General features: G+C 64.0%; 1 protein-coding gene across 10 annotated transcripts; it reads right to left on the minus strand.

Moving 5' to 3' along the window:
- Positions 1–690: 690 nt before the first annotated feature.
- KCNAB2 (potassium voltage-gated channel subfamily A regulatory beta subunit 2) lies at positions 691–17001 on the minus strand. 10 transcript variants are annotated; one of them, XM_061351622.1, is made up of 17 exons: positions 16912–17001; positions 11693–11811; positions 11401–11442; positions 5069–5112; positions 4551–4588; positions 4324–4403; positions 3902–3946; positions 3757–3801; positions 3642–3685; positions 3449–3535; positions 3128–3172; positions 2379–2464; positions 2088–2208; positions 1861–1955; positions 1608–1728; positions 1442–1530; positions 691–1071 (listed from the first exon to the last, which is right to left on the minus strand). In XM_061351622.1, exons 2-17 carry the CDS (start codon positions 11767–11769, stop codon positions 982–984), a joined length of 1149 nt encoding a protein of 382 aa, XP_061207606.1. In that variant the 5' UTR covers positions 11770–11811; positions 16912–17001; the 3' UTR covers positions 691–981. The 10 variants fall into 10 exon arrangements, with proteins under 10 accessions (XP_061207606.1, XP_061207607.1, XP_061207604.1 ...); XM_061351623.1 differs by having other exon boundaries at positions 11693–11815; positions 16933–16944; XM_061351620.1 differs by lacking the exon at positions 16912–17001 and adding an exon at positions 14821–15240.
- Between the last annotated feature and the right edge of the window lie 253 nt (positions 17002–17254).

Genomic DNA, 17254 nt, shown 5'->3' on the forward strand with positions numbered 1-17254 from the left:
AAGCCCTAAATTACAAATATGATTATGTTCATGTATATGTAGTTACACATCTATATAGAGGTGTAGAAAGAAGCAGATAGTACATATCTAGCTATTGCTATCGATGTGTCTGCACATGTAGCTGTATATACACACATTTCCTTATTTATCTGTTATTTCTGTGTCTGTGTGCATATATATCCATACAAATCAATATATTCACAGGGATATGTACACATCTCTCTATATGGATATATACATACAGCGGTAGAGATCGGTGTGTCTGTATATACATGAAGACATGTCTACATTTGTATGTTGGTATATGTAATATGTGATTTTCATAGATGTGTGCATCTACCCTTGCATGCATCTATGTCTATGTATGAATAGGCATTGAGGCCTGTGTAGACTGGTTTTAACTATAGGGATGTAGGCAGAGATCGCTGCACCTCTGAGTGATCACAGCCCCGTGTGCACATCCATCTGTGTGAGCGTGGCTGCGGGTACCGCAGGCAGTGCTGCACCTACACACGTGTACCTGTGCACACACTGTGCAGATGCATGTGTGTCCCTGCATGTAGACATGTGTCTGGGGACCCACCTGGCTCGCTCATCGGGTGCCTATGCCCATGGGGGTACCCATCATCCCCCCTCCCACCCCTGTCCCGGGAGGAGCAGTGTTCCCATGGGCTACACCACGCCAAGGGCTGGGGAACAGCTTCGTGTTGTCGGCCTCATCCGGGCGTACAGCACCCGCTCGCGCCGCCGCGACCACCGATGGCAGCGACGCATGCAACGGGTCCCCGTGGCGGCTCTGGCCCCGGTGCGCGCCCCGCCAGCGCCTGTGCCCCCGCGCCAGAGCCCCGCCGGGTGCAGCGGTGCAATGGGCCGGGCTGGGGCAGGGTGGCGCGGTGGGCTCGTGGTGTGAGCCACGCTCAACACTTTGCTCCCACAAAGCGTAAGCAAGCGATGGGGCGGCGCGGGCTGCGTGGCGGGCGCTTAGGAGCGGTAGTCCTTCTTGCTGTAGGGTTTGTTGCCCAGGATGCTATCGATCTCGTGGACAATGGAAGACGACAGCTTCGGAAGGACCTGCGGGGGACCATGATGGGCGTCGGGATCGTGCCGTGGGAGCAGGCGGGAGGATGCAGCCGCGCTCACCGCCTCCATCCCATGACCTCGATGCTACAAGCCCCAGCTCTCCGGATGAGCGACCCAGTTAAGGGAGCCTGGGTCGAGCTCAGCCCAGCAAAGCCTCATCTCTTCCGCTCAGCTTCAGATGAAGCAAGCCCTGTACTCTGTTTGGAGCCACGTTTGCAGCCTCTTTTTCCCTGCACATTGCGCTGCAGGAGCGACTGCTGCAGGCGCACGCGTTGCAGGAGCGTGCATTGCAGCACTGCAGCAGGAGTCCTGCCCCGTTGTGCCCCATGAGCAAAGCACCGTGCCGGTGGCGAGCACTGACCTGTATTGCTCCAATGTTCTCCATCAGCTGGTCAGCGTTGGAGGCTCCCAGCAAGACGGAGCTGACGCCCTCGTTGCGCAGGCACCAGGCTGGGGCAGGAGGGAGAGCAGAGCCTGAGCGGGGCCCCGGTGTCCCCCCATGTCCCTGTGTCCCCCTGTCCCCTTACCGATGGCGAGCTGGGGCAGGGTGCAGCCCAGGCGCTCGGCGATTGCCTGCAGCTCCTTCAGCTTCGCCTGCTGCCGCCGGCCCTCCTCGCTCAGGATCTTGTCCTTCAGCCACTGGTACCCCTGGGGAGCAGGAGCGGGGTTGGGGTGTACGGAGCCCTCTCATGGGCGCAGCATCCCCAGGCTCCGTGGGTCATGGTTGGTTCCGCTCCCATGGCCCTGCCTGTCCCGATGTGACCCCTGGCCCAGGCTCACCTTCAGTGAGGCGCGGGAATAGGGGGGGATCCCCCCATCGTACTTCCCCGACACGATGCCGCAGGCCAGCGGGGACCAGGTCATGGCTCCGACACCTGAGGGCAGATCAGAGTGAGGGTGATGCTGCCACCCCCATCACTGCGGCATGGAGATGGGCTCTGCCCCCCCCCCAGCCTGGGTTCTGGGGAGCCCCATGGGGGGCCAGGGCAGGACCCCTGCTGCGGTACCTATCTTATGGAAGAGCTCGGGCAGCTGCACCTCCACCTTCTCCCGCTGGAACATGTGGTACTCGGCCTGCTCGCAGATCGGGGGGATCAGGTTGAACTGCCGGGCCACCGAGTACGCTTCCTGCCGGAGAGCCAGGACCCTCAGCACCCCCTTTGCTCCTCAGCCCCGAGCAGCCAGCCGGAGGAGAATGAGGCTTAAGCGCATCTGCAAGCGCCTGATTCCCGACAGCTGCTGCCCAATTAAATCAGCATCACCGGGGCTGCTCCGCCGCCGTCCCCCCGGGCCCCTACCATGATCTCCATGGAGCTCCAGCGCGAGGTCCCCCAGTACATGGCCATCCCCTGGTTGATGACGTGGGTCATAGCTCGCACCGTCTCTGCCGGGAGGGAAGGGGAGAGCGGCAGGCAGGGGTTAGGGGGGTGCCGCACACGTGAGCATCCCGCTCCCCATGCGAGGTGGGAGCTGGGCTGTGTCCGGAGGATGCTTTCGAAGGAGCAGGACAGGGACTGAGGGAGCAGCCGCTCGGGATGTGCCGGGGACCACAGCTGACCCTGGCATGCCGCTGGTGATGCCGGGGCTTTCCCATCATGGAGGCTCCCGGCACTGACCCGGTGCAGGGACCTGGAGCATCACCCGCGGCACGGGAGGGAGACCTGGACCCCATGCAAGGGGGGGCTCTGGGGGCAGCCGGCCCTGAGCCATGCGGGCTGGGGCCAAGCCAAGGCGCGCTCCTGCAGCCAAAGGCGGGGAGAGCGGGCACCCGGCATGCTCAGAGCCACCCGGCGAGGAGGCACCCGCCGCGGTCCTGGCACGGCGGCAAAGGGCGCCCCGTGGCGAGGACCCTGGGGAGGCTGGGAGCTGCTCTGCTTCTGTCCTGGGGGTGGTCTGAGGGGCAGCGGGAGTTCTGGTTGTGCCGATGCTGCCTGTGCGGTTTATGCTGGGGTTTGCTCGGGGACAGGGGTGGAAATCGAGAGGAACGGGGGTTCTGCCCCGGGAGGTGCCGCTGGGACGCAGGCAGCGGCGGGCGGGCAGGGAGTACCTTCTACGATGAAAGTCCTGGACTTGGAGGAACTAAATGGGTCCCCTGGTGATAAAAGAGAGATTTAGACAGAGTGGAGGCGGCCGCTGCCGGGCCGGGGGCAGCAGCCTGCGCCGCGCCACCAACCCGTCCCCATCGCTGCCCTGGCACCGGGCTGGGGGGGGCAGAGGTTTCACCATAGCTCAGGCTGACCGTGGCGGCGGAGGAGCGGACTCTGCTCGGGAAGGGAAAATGCCCTTGAAACAAAAGCCTGGCGCAAACCAACCGCGATGGCGACGGACGGCAGCGGGGAGCAGCGCGGCACCGCGCCGCGGCACCCACCTTCCATCGGCGTGTTGGGGTCGGGCCGGTTGGCGAACACCACGTCCACGTACTCCAGCTGCAGCCGCTCCAGGGATGCCTTCAGCCCTGCGGTACAGATGGGACCATCAGGCACACTGTGCCATAGGCTGCTGGGGCAACCGGTGCCACACAGCCTGGCACCGTGGCCAGTGGCGCCCATGAGCATCCCTACCTTCTATGATGTGTTTTCGGGACAGGCCCCTCTCCGTCTCAGCCCTGGAAAAGGAAAGGTGGTGAGAGCCCGGCGCTCCCTGGCTCCGTTGCCGCGGGGCGGGTGCGGTACCTACTTTCCTCCCCAGAAGATTTTGGTGGTGATGACCAGGCTGGACCGTCTGCAGGGAGAGAGAAGAGTCACCGGCTGCTCCGCCAGCTTTCCCGGCCCATTGGCACCACGGCGATGGCTTGGCCACAGAGGAATGCAGTCCACCTTACCTCCACCCTTTCTTCTTGATGATGTTCCCCAGCACCACCTCGGCCCTGCAGGGGAAGGGGATGTCGGTGCATGCGGTGGCTGCGGGGACACCGCGTCCCCTCCGGCTGCAGCACCCGGAGCCGAGCTGCTCCCCACACGTGAGCTGCTATTTTTAAGCGGGTGTGTGGGCTCCCTGCGATGCTCGGGGCCACCGCGCTCCGAGCGCAGCCGCGGCACCGGGAGGGTGCATGGCTGTACCCACATGGCTCTACCCACATGGCACAGGCAGTGTGGGACCACGGGAGCCGGCATCCCCTGTGACCAAACACAGCCCCATCCTGGCAGCCGCTTTGGTGCTGGTAAACCCAGCACTGCCGCAGTTCGGGGGTGCCAGGGTGCAGGGTGAGGCTCTTTGTGCCACTACCATAAGTGCGGTACCTACTTGCCGGCGGCGTAGACTTCTGCCGTGTCGAAGAGATTAATGCCGTTGTCATAGGCTAAAGTCATCAGCTGCTCCGCCATCTGCAGGGGAGAGCAGGAGCATCAGCTGAAGGGATGCTGAGCACCTGTGCACACCATGTGCACCGAGAGCAGCACCGGGGCTGTGCCGGCCCCGTCCGCTCCCTGATTCACTTGGGAAGGGATGGGGTGCAGGGGTGCAATCCTTACCTCGTCTGTGATCTGCCCTCCAAATGTCACCCATGTTCCTGTGGAGGAGAGAGACGGGGTGAATGAAGTCTGCATGGTGAGCACGGTGAGCGCAGTGAATGGTGAGCACGGTGAGCATGGTCAGCGCAGTGAATGTGGTGAGCATGGTGAGCATGGTGAGCACAGTGAATGTGGTGAGCATGGTGAGCATGGTGAGCACAGTGAATGGTGAGCATGGTGAGCACCGCCTGCCCCAGCCTCCAGCCCCATCCACCCACCCCGGCTCCTGCGGCTCAGCCCCAGCATGCGGTGACCACAGTTGGCCCCGCCGCGTGCAGCGCGGCGCTCCCAGCATCGCCCAGTCACTTCCCATCATGTCAGAGGAGGAGAAGAGGAAAGAACTCGACAAGTTCTGGGCTGCCTCTCAAGAGCGCCGCGGGGCCAGAGGAAAACCCTTTCCTTCCCTCCGCACAGCAGCGCCGGCAGCAGGCAGGGGACCTAGGGGATGCTGAGGGGCTGCGGCATTCCCTGGCACTTACCCAGGCCCAGGCAGGACACGCGCAGCCCAGACTTCCCGAGGTTCCTGGAAGGCAGAAACCCATTAGGAAAACCACCAGAAAGCCCCAAAGTGCCATCTCACGCATCCGCGTGGGGCTGCGAGGTCATGGTCCCTGGTCCCCATCCCCGGTCCCCATCCCCATTCCCACCTCAGATGCTCCCACGGTGATGGTCCCCCCACAACTGGTTAATAAGCCACACCAGGGGGAGCAAGCCATGGGACACGGGGAGATGATCGTGCCTGGAGCATCCCACATGTGTCCCGAGCTGTGCCTGTTCTCTGCAAGGAGAACAGGGCTTGTGCGGGGCTCGGATGCTCGGGTGTCCTGGCGAAGTGGAGCATCCCTGGATCCCAGCCCTGGGAAGGGGCCCGGGCCCCGGCGCTGGGGAACCAGCTCCTTGCTAAGAATGACAAAGGCTCCAGAAATGAGCGTTAAAATAAATAAAGTGTAGGTGAGCCGCGGCAGCTCGCCCGCGGGTGTCGCATAGCAACCGGGGAGGCACCGCCACCGCCGCCACCACCGCCACCGGCAGCGGGGTACCCAGCACACCCGGCCCGACGCTGGCAAACCGTGGGTCAGGGCATCTTCCATCCGCGCCGCCGCGTTATTGCTCAACATCTGGAGGTGCAGCAGCTCCCCCCAGCCCTGAGTTGGTTTTGGTGTTTTGGTGGCTCAAGTCCCCGGGATGGGAATCCTGGTGGGGATGGCACCAGCCCCATCCCAGCCATTCCAGCATTGCCGGGGTCTTCCTGGGCTGGTGATTGGCACTTTCCTGCTCAAGTGTGCTGAGCTCAACAGAGATCTTGGGGGAGCCGAGCATCCCCCAGCACTGTGCCAAGACTTTCCTATCCCATCCCTTTGCATGGAGCATCCCCCGTGCCACTCTTCTCTGCAGCTGCCAGTCACCCACTGCCTGCAAAAGGGTGGCCTTGGTGTGCTCCTTGGCATGGGGACAGGACCATGGGGCAGGAGAACTGAGTCTGGATGATGCCACCGTGCATAGCCCCAGTGCTGCTGCTGCCGCAGGGGTTTGGTGTTCCTGCCCGCCCCAGCACCTGTGCAAGGGGACTCGGCTGATGCGGATGCTGACGGTGGTGATGCTGCCTTCATCCCAGGCACTTTGTGCCTTGTGCCGGTCACATCTGGGCTACAGGGGGGCAGCTCAACCGTGGCATGAAGCTGCTCCGTAGGGGGGAGTCCCCCCCGTGCTTGGCTCCAGCGCCGGGGACACGGAGCACATTAACCCGATGGATGCTGGCCCGGGGGGCACAACGCACACAAGCTGCCCTTCGCCTCCAGACCCGGACCCGGATCCAGGCTTTCGGCTCCACACAGGCTTTGCAGGGGGTAAGTCTCCAGTAGTGTGGCAATGATGCCACAGCATCCACGGATTAACGCACACCAGGGCTCTCAGACCCCCCCCCCCCCCGGCTCGGCAGGCACTGGGATGCTCCTAATCCTACCCTAGTTTCAGGGCTGCCCCCCTCCATCCCACTGGCTCAGAGCCGGAGAGGGGACAGCGAGGGAAGCGCGATGCGCACGGGCAGCACTTTTAGCACCGAGAGAACACAACCCGGGGCTTAGGGGAGCGCGGCACAACCCGGTCCCCCCCCACACCCCCCCAGGCACCGCGCATCTCACTCAGGAACAGCAGAAGCGGCAAACCCACCGCGCCCGCGTCCTACCGGTACTTCATCCCCGGCTGCTTGACGCTGGACTCGCTGGAGGAGGGAGCGTTCTGCACCGAGAGCTGCCCCAGGCTGCGGGCCACCATGGCCACGGCCCGGAACTTGCCTCGGGTGCCGAGGCTGGGGCTGCCGGCATTCTGCCTGTTCAAGCGGTCCTCGGCGCTCCGGCTCTTGATGCTGTGCTCGGAGCACACAAAGGAGACCTGCATGCTGCTCCGGCCGCCAGCCGCGACAGATGCCTAAATTTAGCCGGCGCCCCGGGTGAGGCGGGAGCTCCTCCCGCTCGCCGACGCTCCGCCAACGTGACGGCGGGGGGCTGCGGGCACCGAGCGGCTCCGGCAGCCCTCCTGCCCTCGATACCGGCGGAGCGCAGCACCAGCGGGAGCGCGCACGGGGTCGGGTCCCCCCCGTTGCCACCCCCTCCCTGCGCCACATCGGGCATCCCCTACGGGCGCAGCGCGGGGCTGAGGTTTGGGGTGAGGGGGCTCCCTCCGGCCACAGCGTCCCTCCTGCGGGACCCAAACACAAGCTGCCGTCAGGAGCGCTTGCACGGCGCCAAACGCACCAGAGCACAGGCAGAGATGATGGCACCGGCTCTGCTGGGGTTACAGCGCATCGGTTTGCCGAAGCTGGACCACTTCCCCCCACACCCCACCGGGGCTGCAGCCACAGCAGCGCATCCCCAGGTTTCACCCAGCATCCGTGGAGGGGATTGAGGCAAAACCCAGCCCAGCACCTCCCGCTGGAGGAGCGACGTGTGCTCAGCCCTGACCTAACGAGGAATCTTGTAATCTCCTCCGCTTCCCTCTGCCGCAAAGCGCCTTAGCTGGGTAATGCCACCAGTGCTGCGGGGGCACCTGGCACCAATCAGCAGCTCCCCACAGCAGGAACAAGCACAGAGATTTTAGGGGCCCCAGCCCGAAGGAGCACCTTTGGGGGTGCTGTGCCAGCCTCTGCCCATCAATAAATAACGAGCCCATGAATATTAGATGGGCTCTTGCCACTGTGTAAATGTTACCTCTGCCATTGTGAGCAGAGGGGAACCTGACCTGTGGCACAGCATGGCACAGCAGAGCCACAGAGCCCCTGCATTGTCACAGGGAAATCAGCCTGTCCCCAGCCCAAACATAATGGGGGCACCCATCCCTGCACCCCATCTACGATGGGGAGAGCTGATAGGGTGTGCTGAGTATAACAGCCACACGCTCTCATCAGAGCCCCGTGCCCAGCTGCCCAGTGCATCCTCCCTGCACCAGCGGTGATGAGAAGGACCAAAGTCACCTGAACCCCTGATACACCTCGTGCTGCACCCGCATCCCGCATGCAACCAAACGGCGCGCCGGCTCCGCAAGGGGATGCTCCTGGTGCTCCTCAGGCTGGTGGAGCATTTCTGGAGCCATCTGCTCCACCTGCCTGCTCTTCACAGGCGCGGGGGGCGTTTGCACTTGCAAACTTCCCAGCAGCGAAAGAGGATGGCAAGTGAGAAGCTGAGAGATCATCGAGCAAGCAAGAGGCGACGGCGCTGCCCTGCCTCCCCCACGCACACCATGAAGATCAGCCACCATCGCCTGTCCCAGCCCAGCACTAAGCTCCATCCCATGCCCCGGCGCTGCCTTACCTGTACCTCATGCCGGTGGCGCGCGCGGTGCTGTCGGCCAGGGACAGCCCATGCATCCGCAGGAACTCCTCCAGCGTCTTGGCCCGCGCCGCTGCCCGCACGTCCCGCAGCCGCCGCAGCTCCAGCCCATCGGCCGGCCGGGGCGCCGGGGGCAGCCCCCACTCCGGGGGGTGCCGGCTGGCCACGCTGCGCAGGCTCTCGCTGTACGTCATGGACAGCATCGCGCTGCCGCGGCGCGGGCTCCGTGTGCCGGGCACGCTGCCGACCGCTCGGTGATGCTATGGAGAGAGCGCCCGGCACAGCGCCGGGGTCCAGTGGTGCTTGGGGCAAAGCCTTGCCCGCGCCATGATGCCGGAGCTGCGGCGCAGGGACCCTTACAAAGCCAGGCGCTTCAGCAGAGGAAAGCCTTGGTAGGAAGCTGAAGCGCAAAGGGAGAGCATGGCAGCATGGCAAGGAATGATGCGGTGATGGGCAATGCCCTGGTTGTGCAGCCTCCCATTCGCACCAGTTGGGTTGCAATTGGGAGCTGGTAGAGGTGAGGTGAGAATCTGGTGAGAATCTGGCACTGAATCCCGGCAGGTGGGAGAGGTCATGATGGAAAAGGGGCTCCTATGGAAGGAGGGCATCCGCAGAGGGGCTGTGGCTCGCCGATGGCTGCCATGCCTGCGGCACGATGCCGCAACTTGTGCCACCATCCGGCCCCTTCCCCACCGCCGCGGCAGCGACCTCCCAGCCGGTGCGGGCTGCCGAAAATAGGCTGCGGCAGAGTGGGCTCCTCGCACCCGAGGCGCTCGCCGCCGCTCTGGCTGGGATCGCACCAGCATCGATTTCCCTCGCAGTCAGTGTCTGAGAGGAGCGGGGACCGGAGCCAAAGCTGCGGCGCTGGTGCTGGAGCGGCGGCTGGGAGCGGGGAGCGCTTGGAGCCGGAGCTGCGCCGGATCAGGCTCCAGCCGCGCTCCCACCGGTGGTGTTCTCTTTCCCCGTGGAGCTCAGGTTCCCAGCAGCAGGAGCTGACTGCAAAGCGCTCTCTGCCATTGAGGTGGGACCGCCAGGGGAGAAGAAACCCAAGGAGATAAAAGGCAAGGGGAGACCAAACCCCTGGGCAGCTCCTGCAGCACCAACGCTGCTGCTCCGCAGCCAGGGCTTGGGAGTGTGGGGAAGAGAGGGGAAAAGGACCCATCTCCTGCAGCAAAGCCAAGCAGAACCCTGGCCACCTCTTCCTGCTATGGCACAAAGCTGAGCCCAGAGCTGGCACTGCCGGCACCAGCCCTTCTCTGCGGCTGCTGGTCTGAACTGGGGCAGCTCCTGCTGAGCATGGGTGCAGCATCCAGCTCCAGTGGGATCCCTTTCCTTGGCAGCAGCCAGGAAAAGGCTAAGCCGGCTGCATGGCTGCTCTAGAGCTTCAATGGAATGGCTGCAGTGAGCAGGGCCGGGTTTGGTCTGGGCTGCTTTGAGGAATCTGCCTCATTTCGACACCTCTCTGGTTTTCGTCTGAGCCGTTATGGGGTGATGGAGAGAGCACGGGGGGAGCGGGTTCATCCATGATCGTTAGGAGAAATCCTGGCACTGCCTGAGGGATGAGAAGCAGGAGCTGCTGCAGCCCAAGCAGGAAAGGAGCAGGGATGGGAGCAGGACACCAGCTCTGCGCAACAACAGGGAACCCTTAGCGCGCACCAGGGGCACAACAAGTGGATGCACAGGGAAGCTGCTCGGAGAGGCTGTAACCAAGCTGGGACTCTATCGGCACCCAGCAGCCTGCCTAAAACCAAAGAGACCCCAAGCCCCCAAACCTCCCCAAGCCAACACATTGCCCGTGCAGAGCACCCTCCCTGCTGCCCGCATAGGCAGTGCCCATCCCCGTGCCACCAGGCCTGACTCACCCGCACACCAGGGCTGCTGCTCACCAACAGCACCGCTGTGGGCAGCCCCGGGCAGCTTTAAGAGCCGGGTGGTTTTGCGTTAGGGGAGTGTCGGCGCTCAGCGTCCAAAGCAATTGGCGGCTGCACCGGTCCCCCCGAGCCCAGCTTTCTCGCCGCGCTCCATTAGCCCTATTAGGGGATTTTCTTCCCCGCGAAGGGGAGCTAAATTATTCATGGCCTCTTTGCTAAAAGCCGGGGCCGTGCCGCTGCTCTCTCGACATTGGCATCGCCGCCTCCACCCGCAGCCGACCCTCGCCCCACGGTGACAGGTCTGGCACCACCAGCACCGGGGATGGACGGGTCATTGCGCAGCGGAGCCCATCCCTCCTCGGTCCCCACGGCGCAGTGGTTCAGTGCTGGTTCGCAGCAGCCAAAACACACCAGTGGCTTGGCAGTGCTGGGACAGGAGCCCTCGCGGTGCCACCAAGCCACCCTGGTGCGGGGCAGCCCCTCCTGTTGCCACATGAGGTGATGGAGCAGGGGGGTTGCAGCAACCTTGGGGGCAGCCCCCCATCCCCTGGCCTGTTATAGCAAGGCTGGGTCCAGCACTGGGCTGGGCCTGGGGCTGCTGCAGCCCCAGCAACACTGAGGCTGCTGCTGGCACAGTGCACAGGAGAAGTGCCGCCTTCGCCTCAGATGGTAAAAGGGTGGAGAGGGCAGGGAAGTGTTGCTGGGTACCGCTTAATGATGCTTCTCTTAATGGAAGGAGCAGCGGAGCAGCTGGCCAGGTTCCTGGAGCTGCCCTCGGGAAAAGCCAGCGGGCTCTTCCAGGAGCAGCATTGGTGCAGGATGCTCCGGAGCTGATCCGAGCCCCACATCCCTCTGGCAGCTGAACCCCGGTAGCCCTCCAGCCATGCTCCATGGCTTGGGGAGCTGGTGAGGGCAGCCCCAACCCACCCAGACGCACACAGAGCCCCACGCCGCAGTGCCAAACCCAGGAGCAGGGAAAGACGCGGTGATGCCCACCGTGTGCTGGTGATGCTGGTGATACCCACCCTGTGCCAGCAGTGCGCTGGGCACAGGCAGGGTTTTGGTCATGTCTGCTTACCGGGGGGGCATGTTATGGAGGGAAAGGGGCCGCGTTACCTGTAGAACTGGAGCTGGCGCTTGGGGCTCCCGTACCTCGCGCTTCCGACAGCAAAGGGGAGAAAGAAGAAAGATGCCACAAACCCCGTTAGAGAGGGGGAGCGGGACCGGGCGGCCGCGGGAAGGGTCGGTGGCACCCATGGGGCACTGGCACGCTCCCCGAAAGCACCCGCTCACCCCATGGCACCCGGACCCGCTGCTGCTGCCATGCGGGGCTTTGCAGTCCAGGAGGTTTTGGCACGAGGTGTTTTTGGGGTGCCTTGGCCCCGGGTTTGGAGCCCCATATCCTTACCTGTAAATCATGCCTGGGGAGCCCGTCTGCCGCAGCGAGAGTCGCGCTGGGGAGTCAGTGGTGGATTCGGGATACATGGAGCCAGGCTGGGCTCCCCGGAGCCGCTCGCTGCCTCACCCCTGCCACAGGGGAAAGAGAAAATGAGGAAGAAATGGGGGTTTTTGGGGCACGCGCATGACGGCGCTTCCTGTTGCAGAAGCTCGGGGCCGGATGGGCACTCGGTGCAGGCAGCGGCAGGCAGGGTAGGGCAGCCCTGCCTGCTCCAGACGCCCACTGATCCCAAACCCATCCCAGATAGGAGCCCTGAGGGACAGGGGGCTCAGTGCAGGGGGAGCTTAGTGCAGGGACCCTGACCCTTCCTATCCCCATCCCCGTGCCCAGGATAATCCCGCATGTCTCCCCAGGGAGCTGTGTTCCTGCTCCCATTCTCCATCCTGCAACACCATCTGCAGTTTCCCATACCCCAGAAATCCACAACGGTTCCCTGCACAAATGGGGCAAATTGTTCCATTTAAGCCACCTTCCTTCAGGCTCATCTTTACACCTCAGGTCACCAACAGCTTTCTGGGGAGACTGAGACCTCCAGCTCCCTCCCCAGCTGGACACAGCGGGAGCATGGCACAGCACAGCGTGCTCATGTCCTGGCACGCATCCTGCCTGCATCCTGGCACAGCATGCCTGCATCCTGTATCTCTCCCACATCCTGCATCCTGGCACAGAGTGCCAGCATCCTGCATCCCTCCCGCATCCCAGCAGGGCATGCCTGCATCCCGCATCCCTCCCGCATCCCAGCACTGCCTGCCTGCATATCACACATCCTGCCCGCATCCCACCAGGGCATGCCTGCATCCCGCATCCCTCCCGCATCCCGCATCCCTGCCCGGCCTGCCTGCAGCCCGGCGCAGCCCCTGCAGCCCACGCGGCCCAATGGCAGCGGCTGCGGCAGCCGAGCCCGTCCCCGCGGAGCCACCCGCCCGCCCACCGCAGCCCCGGCCCCGGCTCCCTCCTGCCTTTGGCCGCAGGCACGGGATGGGGACCGGGCAGGCTCGGGGGGGCCGGGGCTCTCTCTGCTCCCCTGCGACCCTGCCGAGCCCCCAGGGCCTCTGCAAGCTCCCGGCTCCTCCCGGCTGCTGCAAGTGTCACCTTCACGGTGCCCGTGTCCCTGCCTCCAACAGCGCAGCTGCCAGCCCCGGCGCTGCCTGCGCGCTCCTGCGAGCCCCGCAGGCCCATGCAGGGTCGCTTTGTCAGAGGCAGTGCAATGGAGCCGGAGCGGGCTGGGGGACCCCCCATGCCCCAGCACAGGGTGCAGCCCTGCTGCTTCCTTCCTTGCCCTGCCGCAAACTGACTGCAACTTCTTGTGTGGTTCGGGACCGGCTCAGGGAGTGCACACGGGGGATGCGAGTGGGATGAGCTTGGCCATGGGCTCAGTTCGGGCATGGGCTCGGCTCTGCCATGGGCTCGGCTCTGCCATGGGCTCAGCTTTGCCATGGGCTCTGCTCTGCCATGGGCTCAGTTCGGGCATGGGCTCAGCTTTGCCACAGGCTCAGCTTTGCCATGGGGTCGGCACTGCCATGGGCTCTGCTCTGCCATGGGCTCAGCTTTGCCGTGGGCTCTGCTCTGCCATGGGCTCAGCTTTGCCGTGGGCTCTGCTCTGCCATGGGCTCAGCTCTGCCACAGGCTCAGCTTTGCCATGGGCTCAGCTCGGCCATGGGCACGGCACTGCCATGGGTTTGGCTCTACCACAGGCTCTGCCATGGGCTCAGCTCTGCCGTGGGCTCAGCTCTGCCATGGGCATGGCACTGCCATGGGTTTGGCTCCACCACAGGCTCTTCTCTGCCATGGGCTCAGCTCTGCCATGGGCTCAGCATTGCCATGGGCTCAGCTCTCCCCAGTTTTCATCAGGATCAGTGCTTCACATCTGTTAACTCGGGGTAATGCTGGGGCCCGAGTGCTCTGGCTGGCAAGTCTGGGGTGCATCGGAGGAACTTTGCCGGGAAGCACCACGGGACCATCGGCACACTGACACAGGGCTCAGCACCCTGAGGAGCTGGAGCACCCCTCTGTGCCAGCAGTTTGGTGCTTCCTCAAGCACCATTCCTGCACCTTCAGCTTCCTCACAGCAAAACTCAGCTGCGAGTCCGCAATCGCAGGAGTTTCTGTGGGGTGATGGAGAGGGAAGAAAAGTGTTTTCTTCTGCAGGACGCAGGTGGAGGATACCCCAAGAGCCTGTGCTCCCCCCGGGCTCCATCTGCATCCCCAGCAGCACGATGGGGTGCAAGTGTGGGTGCTGAGACACAAAGGGCATTTCTGCCTGGGTAGCATCCCAAACATGCTGCTGCCGAAGCGAGAGGAGGTCAAACTGCCCATGGAATTAAACCGAACAGGGGATGAAGCTCTGCTGAGCCCCTGCGGGTGAGGCACCAGGGAGCAGCGGGACCCCTGCCCTGGGTACCCCGGTGTCCTTCCCCGCTGCTCAGGTGAGGACGGCACCGAGCATCTCCCCGCTCTGGGTACCCATCCCTGTATTTCTATCCCTATTCCACCGGGTTTCCAACCAGCAGCCTCAGCACAAGCTCCCCCCCAGCACGCCGCGGGAAAGGTGACTTTGGCACAGTTACCATGCCCTGCACTGCTTGGTGCCATGAACCCTCCCCCCCCCGGTGCTCCCAGCCCCCTGCCCGCAGCACCGGCGCCGCAGGATCCGCAGCGCAGCAGCCCTGCCCCTTCCCTCTGCCCAGGGAAGCCTCTGCTGCAGAGCAGCCTTTCCCTCCCCTCCTCATGCCTTGCTCTGCCCGTGCCCGGTGGGCTCAGGTGTGCTTAGACCCGGGCATCAGGACAAGGCTCAGCGCTGCGACACGTGAGGTCGCCCGCGATGGTGCTGCGTGTGCCGGAGCGCAGGCTCCCGAGTGGATGACACAGCCCAAAAGCACTCACGACACGTCGGGCGGGCTCGCCCTGCATGGCCGTCACGTACCACCAGCACCAACGGAACGGGGTCCAGCAGGGTCCCCGACGTGCGGCACCCGCCAGCGCCTGCCCCTTCCCCAGCGCGCCGGTGGGCAGGAGCCCACTGTGCCCACGGCTGCCGGCCAGGCGCGGCCGAGCCCCCGCCGCGGCACCGCACGTACCTGGCTCCGGTGCTCGAACGGAGATGCGCGGTCAGGAGGCAAAACCAACAATGGGGTAAAAGCGGGGCTGGCGGCTCTGCGGGTTTGGGAAGCGGGGCCGGTGCAGGGCGGCTGCGGCAGCCGGAGGCAAACACAGCGGATGCGGTTCCTACCCCATTCCCGCGCTGTCCCTGGGAAGAGGCATCCGGTGCAGGAGGGGAAAGCCGAGCCCTCCGCACCTCGGGATGCGGCAGCACCCAGGGATGCTGCAGAGCCGTTCCTGCTGCTCTCACATCCTGACTCGGCAAGTTTGGCTGCCGGTGGCGTGCAGCCCGGCTCCCGGATCCTACCGGTGCCTTAACCGTGTCGGCGCCGCAGCCCGGCACCGGCAGCACCACGCGTGGGCAGTGAGTGGCTGCCACCCGCTGCTGGCTGACCCTGCGCAGCGCTGGTGAGACGCTCGTCTCCCATAGGGAGCCTGGGGCAGGATGTTTCCATGCTATATATACATCACTGGGTGTTTGTCTTACGAACTCAAACAGGGGTGTCCATGGGCAATGCTGCCTCCCAGCCCGGGCACTACATGCTGCTGGCCACCGTCTGCTTGTGCCAATCACAGCTTCTCTGTGGCTTTTGCTTTCTAGCCATCTTGGGCAACAAACCCGCCCTGGAGAGCCTGGTTTGGAGGCACTCTGGTGATGGGAGCACACCAGTCCTTGGCAGTAGCATGGCACTGGGATCCTGCAGTGATAACACCACCAGTGTGGTGGTGGCACAAAAACCAGAGGCCAAGGCAGTAAAAAGGGTCAGCTTTGGGAACGCACAGCAGTGCTTTATCATTTAGGAATTAGGAAAACCCAGTCCCTTGCCATGAGCTGAGTCCTGCTTAGCTTCACAGCAGCACCCTGCCAGTGATGGGGCCAGCAGGCATGCTGCCTGCTCTGAACCACGCCGGCAGTGACTGGGACCGCTTGGCATTGCCCATGTGGGTGATCCCAGTAGGTTTCCTGCTTTCCATGCTGCAGAAGCTCAATGGTGGCAGGAGGCCATAACCCTGTCCCAGTGGGAGAGCGCTCTCTGGCATCAGCATTGCAACCCAGTGATGGTGGAAGCCAGCACCGAGTCATTCCGCTCTCATTCCAAGATGAGAGCACCAAGAGTGGGGAAGCAACGTCCAGCCCCTCTGCCCTCCTCATTACAATTAATAATTACAACTAATAAGAAAAGAGGCTCGATCACATCTTCCATTAGCAGCTACAAGCAGAGGCATCTCTCGTTAGCCAGCCTCAAAATCACTGCCTATATGCAACATGCCTGTCTATAGGCAATATACACTGGACAGACATTGCACAGCTCTGGCACTCATGATGTTCCCAGTGATGCTTTTGGAAGGAACCTGTGGTTTCTGCAAGGTTTGCTGGGTGCCCTTCCCCTGCAAAGCCCGTTGGGACGGGGTCTCAATTCCCAGTGGCGTGGAGCATAGCTCTGCTCTTCTGCCAAGAGATTATCACTGGGATTAAGGCCCAGAGCTTCCAGGATGCCTGTGTTAGGTATGACAGCCCGGTGTCCCCGTTAAATGCGTATGGGGCTGACAGCACTCCCCATCACACAGGACCCACCCCTAATTATAGGATGGAGGGGGATCACGGGCCAAAGCCCCTGAGTATTGGGGATGGTTGAAGGAAAGCCTGATGGGTGCCGTGGCAGGGGGTGGGCCGTGGAGGACAAGGAATGCGGGCGCTGTGGGGGATCTGTTGGGGGAATGTGTGGGGCAGTGGAGGGGGCAGAGGGGTCTCCCCTTCCCAACGACCGCTGGAGTGAAGCCAATAACTTCTACAGCGAACGCGGCCATCCGGTCCCCGCCATAAGCGAACCGCTCCCGGTCATGTAAGGGGGGGCGCGATGCCGCGGGCTGCCCCCGTTCGCGCTCTCCCGCCGGCGCGTCGCGTTGCCGGGGCTCCCGCCTGCCTCCCCCGGCGCAGCGCAGGCCGCGGCCACGCCCGGCTCCAGCATCCCCGCCCCCGCCGCCCCCATCGCCCCCATCCCCATCCCGGCCGTGCCCCCTCGCCCTCCGCTCCCCTCCCGCCCCGTCCCGCCCGGTCCCGGCCCCACCTGCCCGTTCCGCCGTTCCCACCGCTCCGCCGCGGCGCCCTCGTGGGGGGCACGCCCCGCCCCACCCCGCCCCGCCCGACGCTGATTGGCTGCGCCGAACGCCGCTCGGGGCTCATGCAAATGACGGAGGATCAGGGCTGCTCCCATTGGCTGCAGTGCCGGCCGGGCCCACCGGCGAGGCCACGCCCCCCGCGGTGCGGCACCATCGCCCTAGTAACCCGATGCTGAGTCGGGCGCGACCACCCGCGCGGGGGGGGAAGGCCTGCGCTGCCGCCGCCGTTCCGCCGCTGCCGCCGAGCTCCGCGCCGTTCCGCTATCACACCGCTGCTGATCCGCTCCGGTA

This window comes from Neopsephotus bourkii, unplaced genomic scaffold (assembly GCF_033783945.1).
Source record: "Neopsephotus bourkii isolate Nb327-2 ecotype Australia unplaced genomic scaffold, CSIRO-AGI_Nbou_v1 NB_593, whole genome shotgun sequence".
NCBI lineage: Eukaryota > Metazoa > Chordata > Aves > Psittaciformes > Psittacidae > Neopsephotus > Neopsephotus bourkii.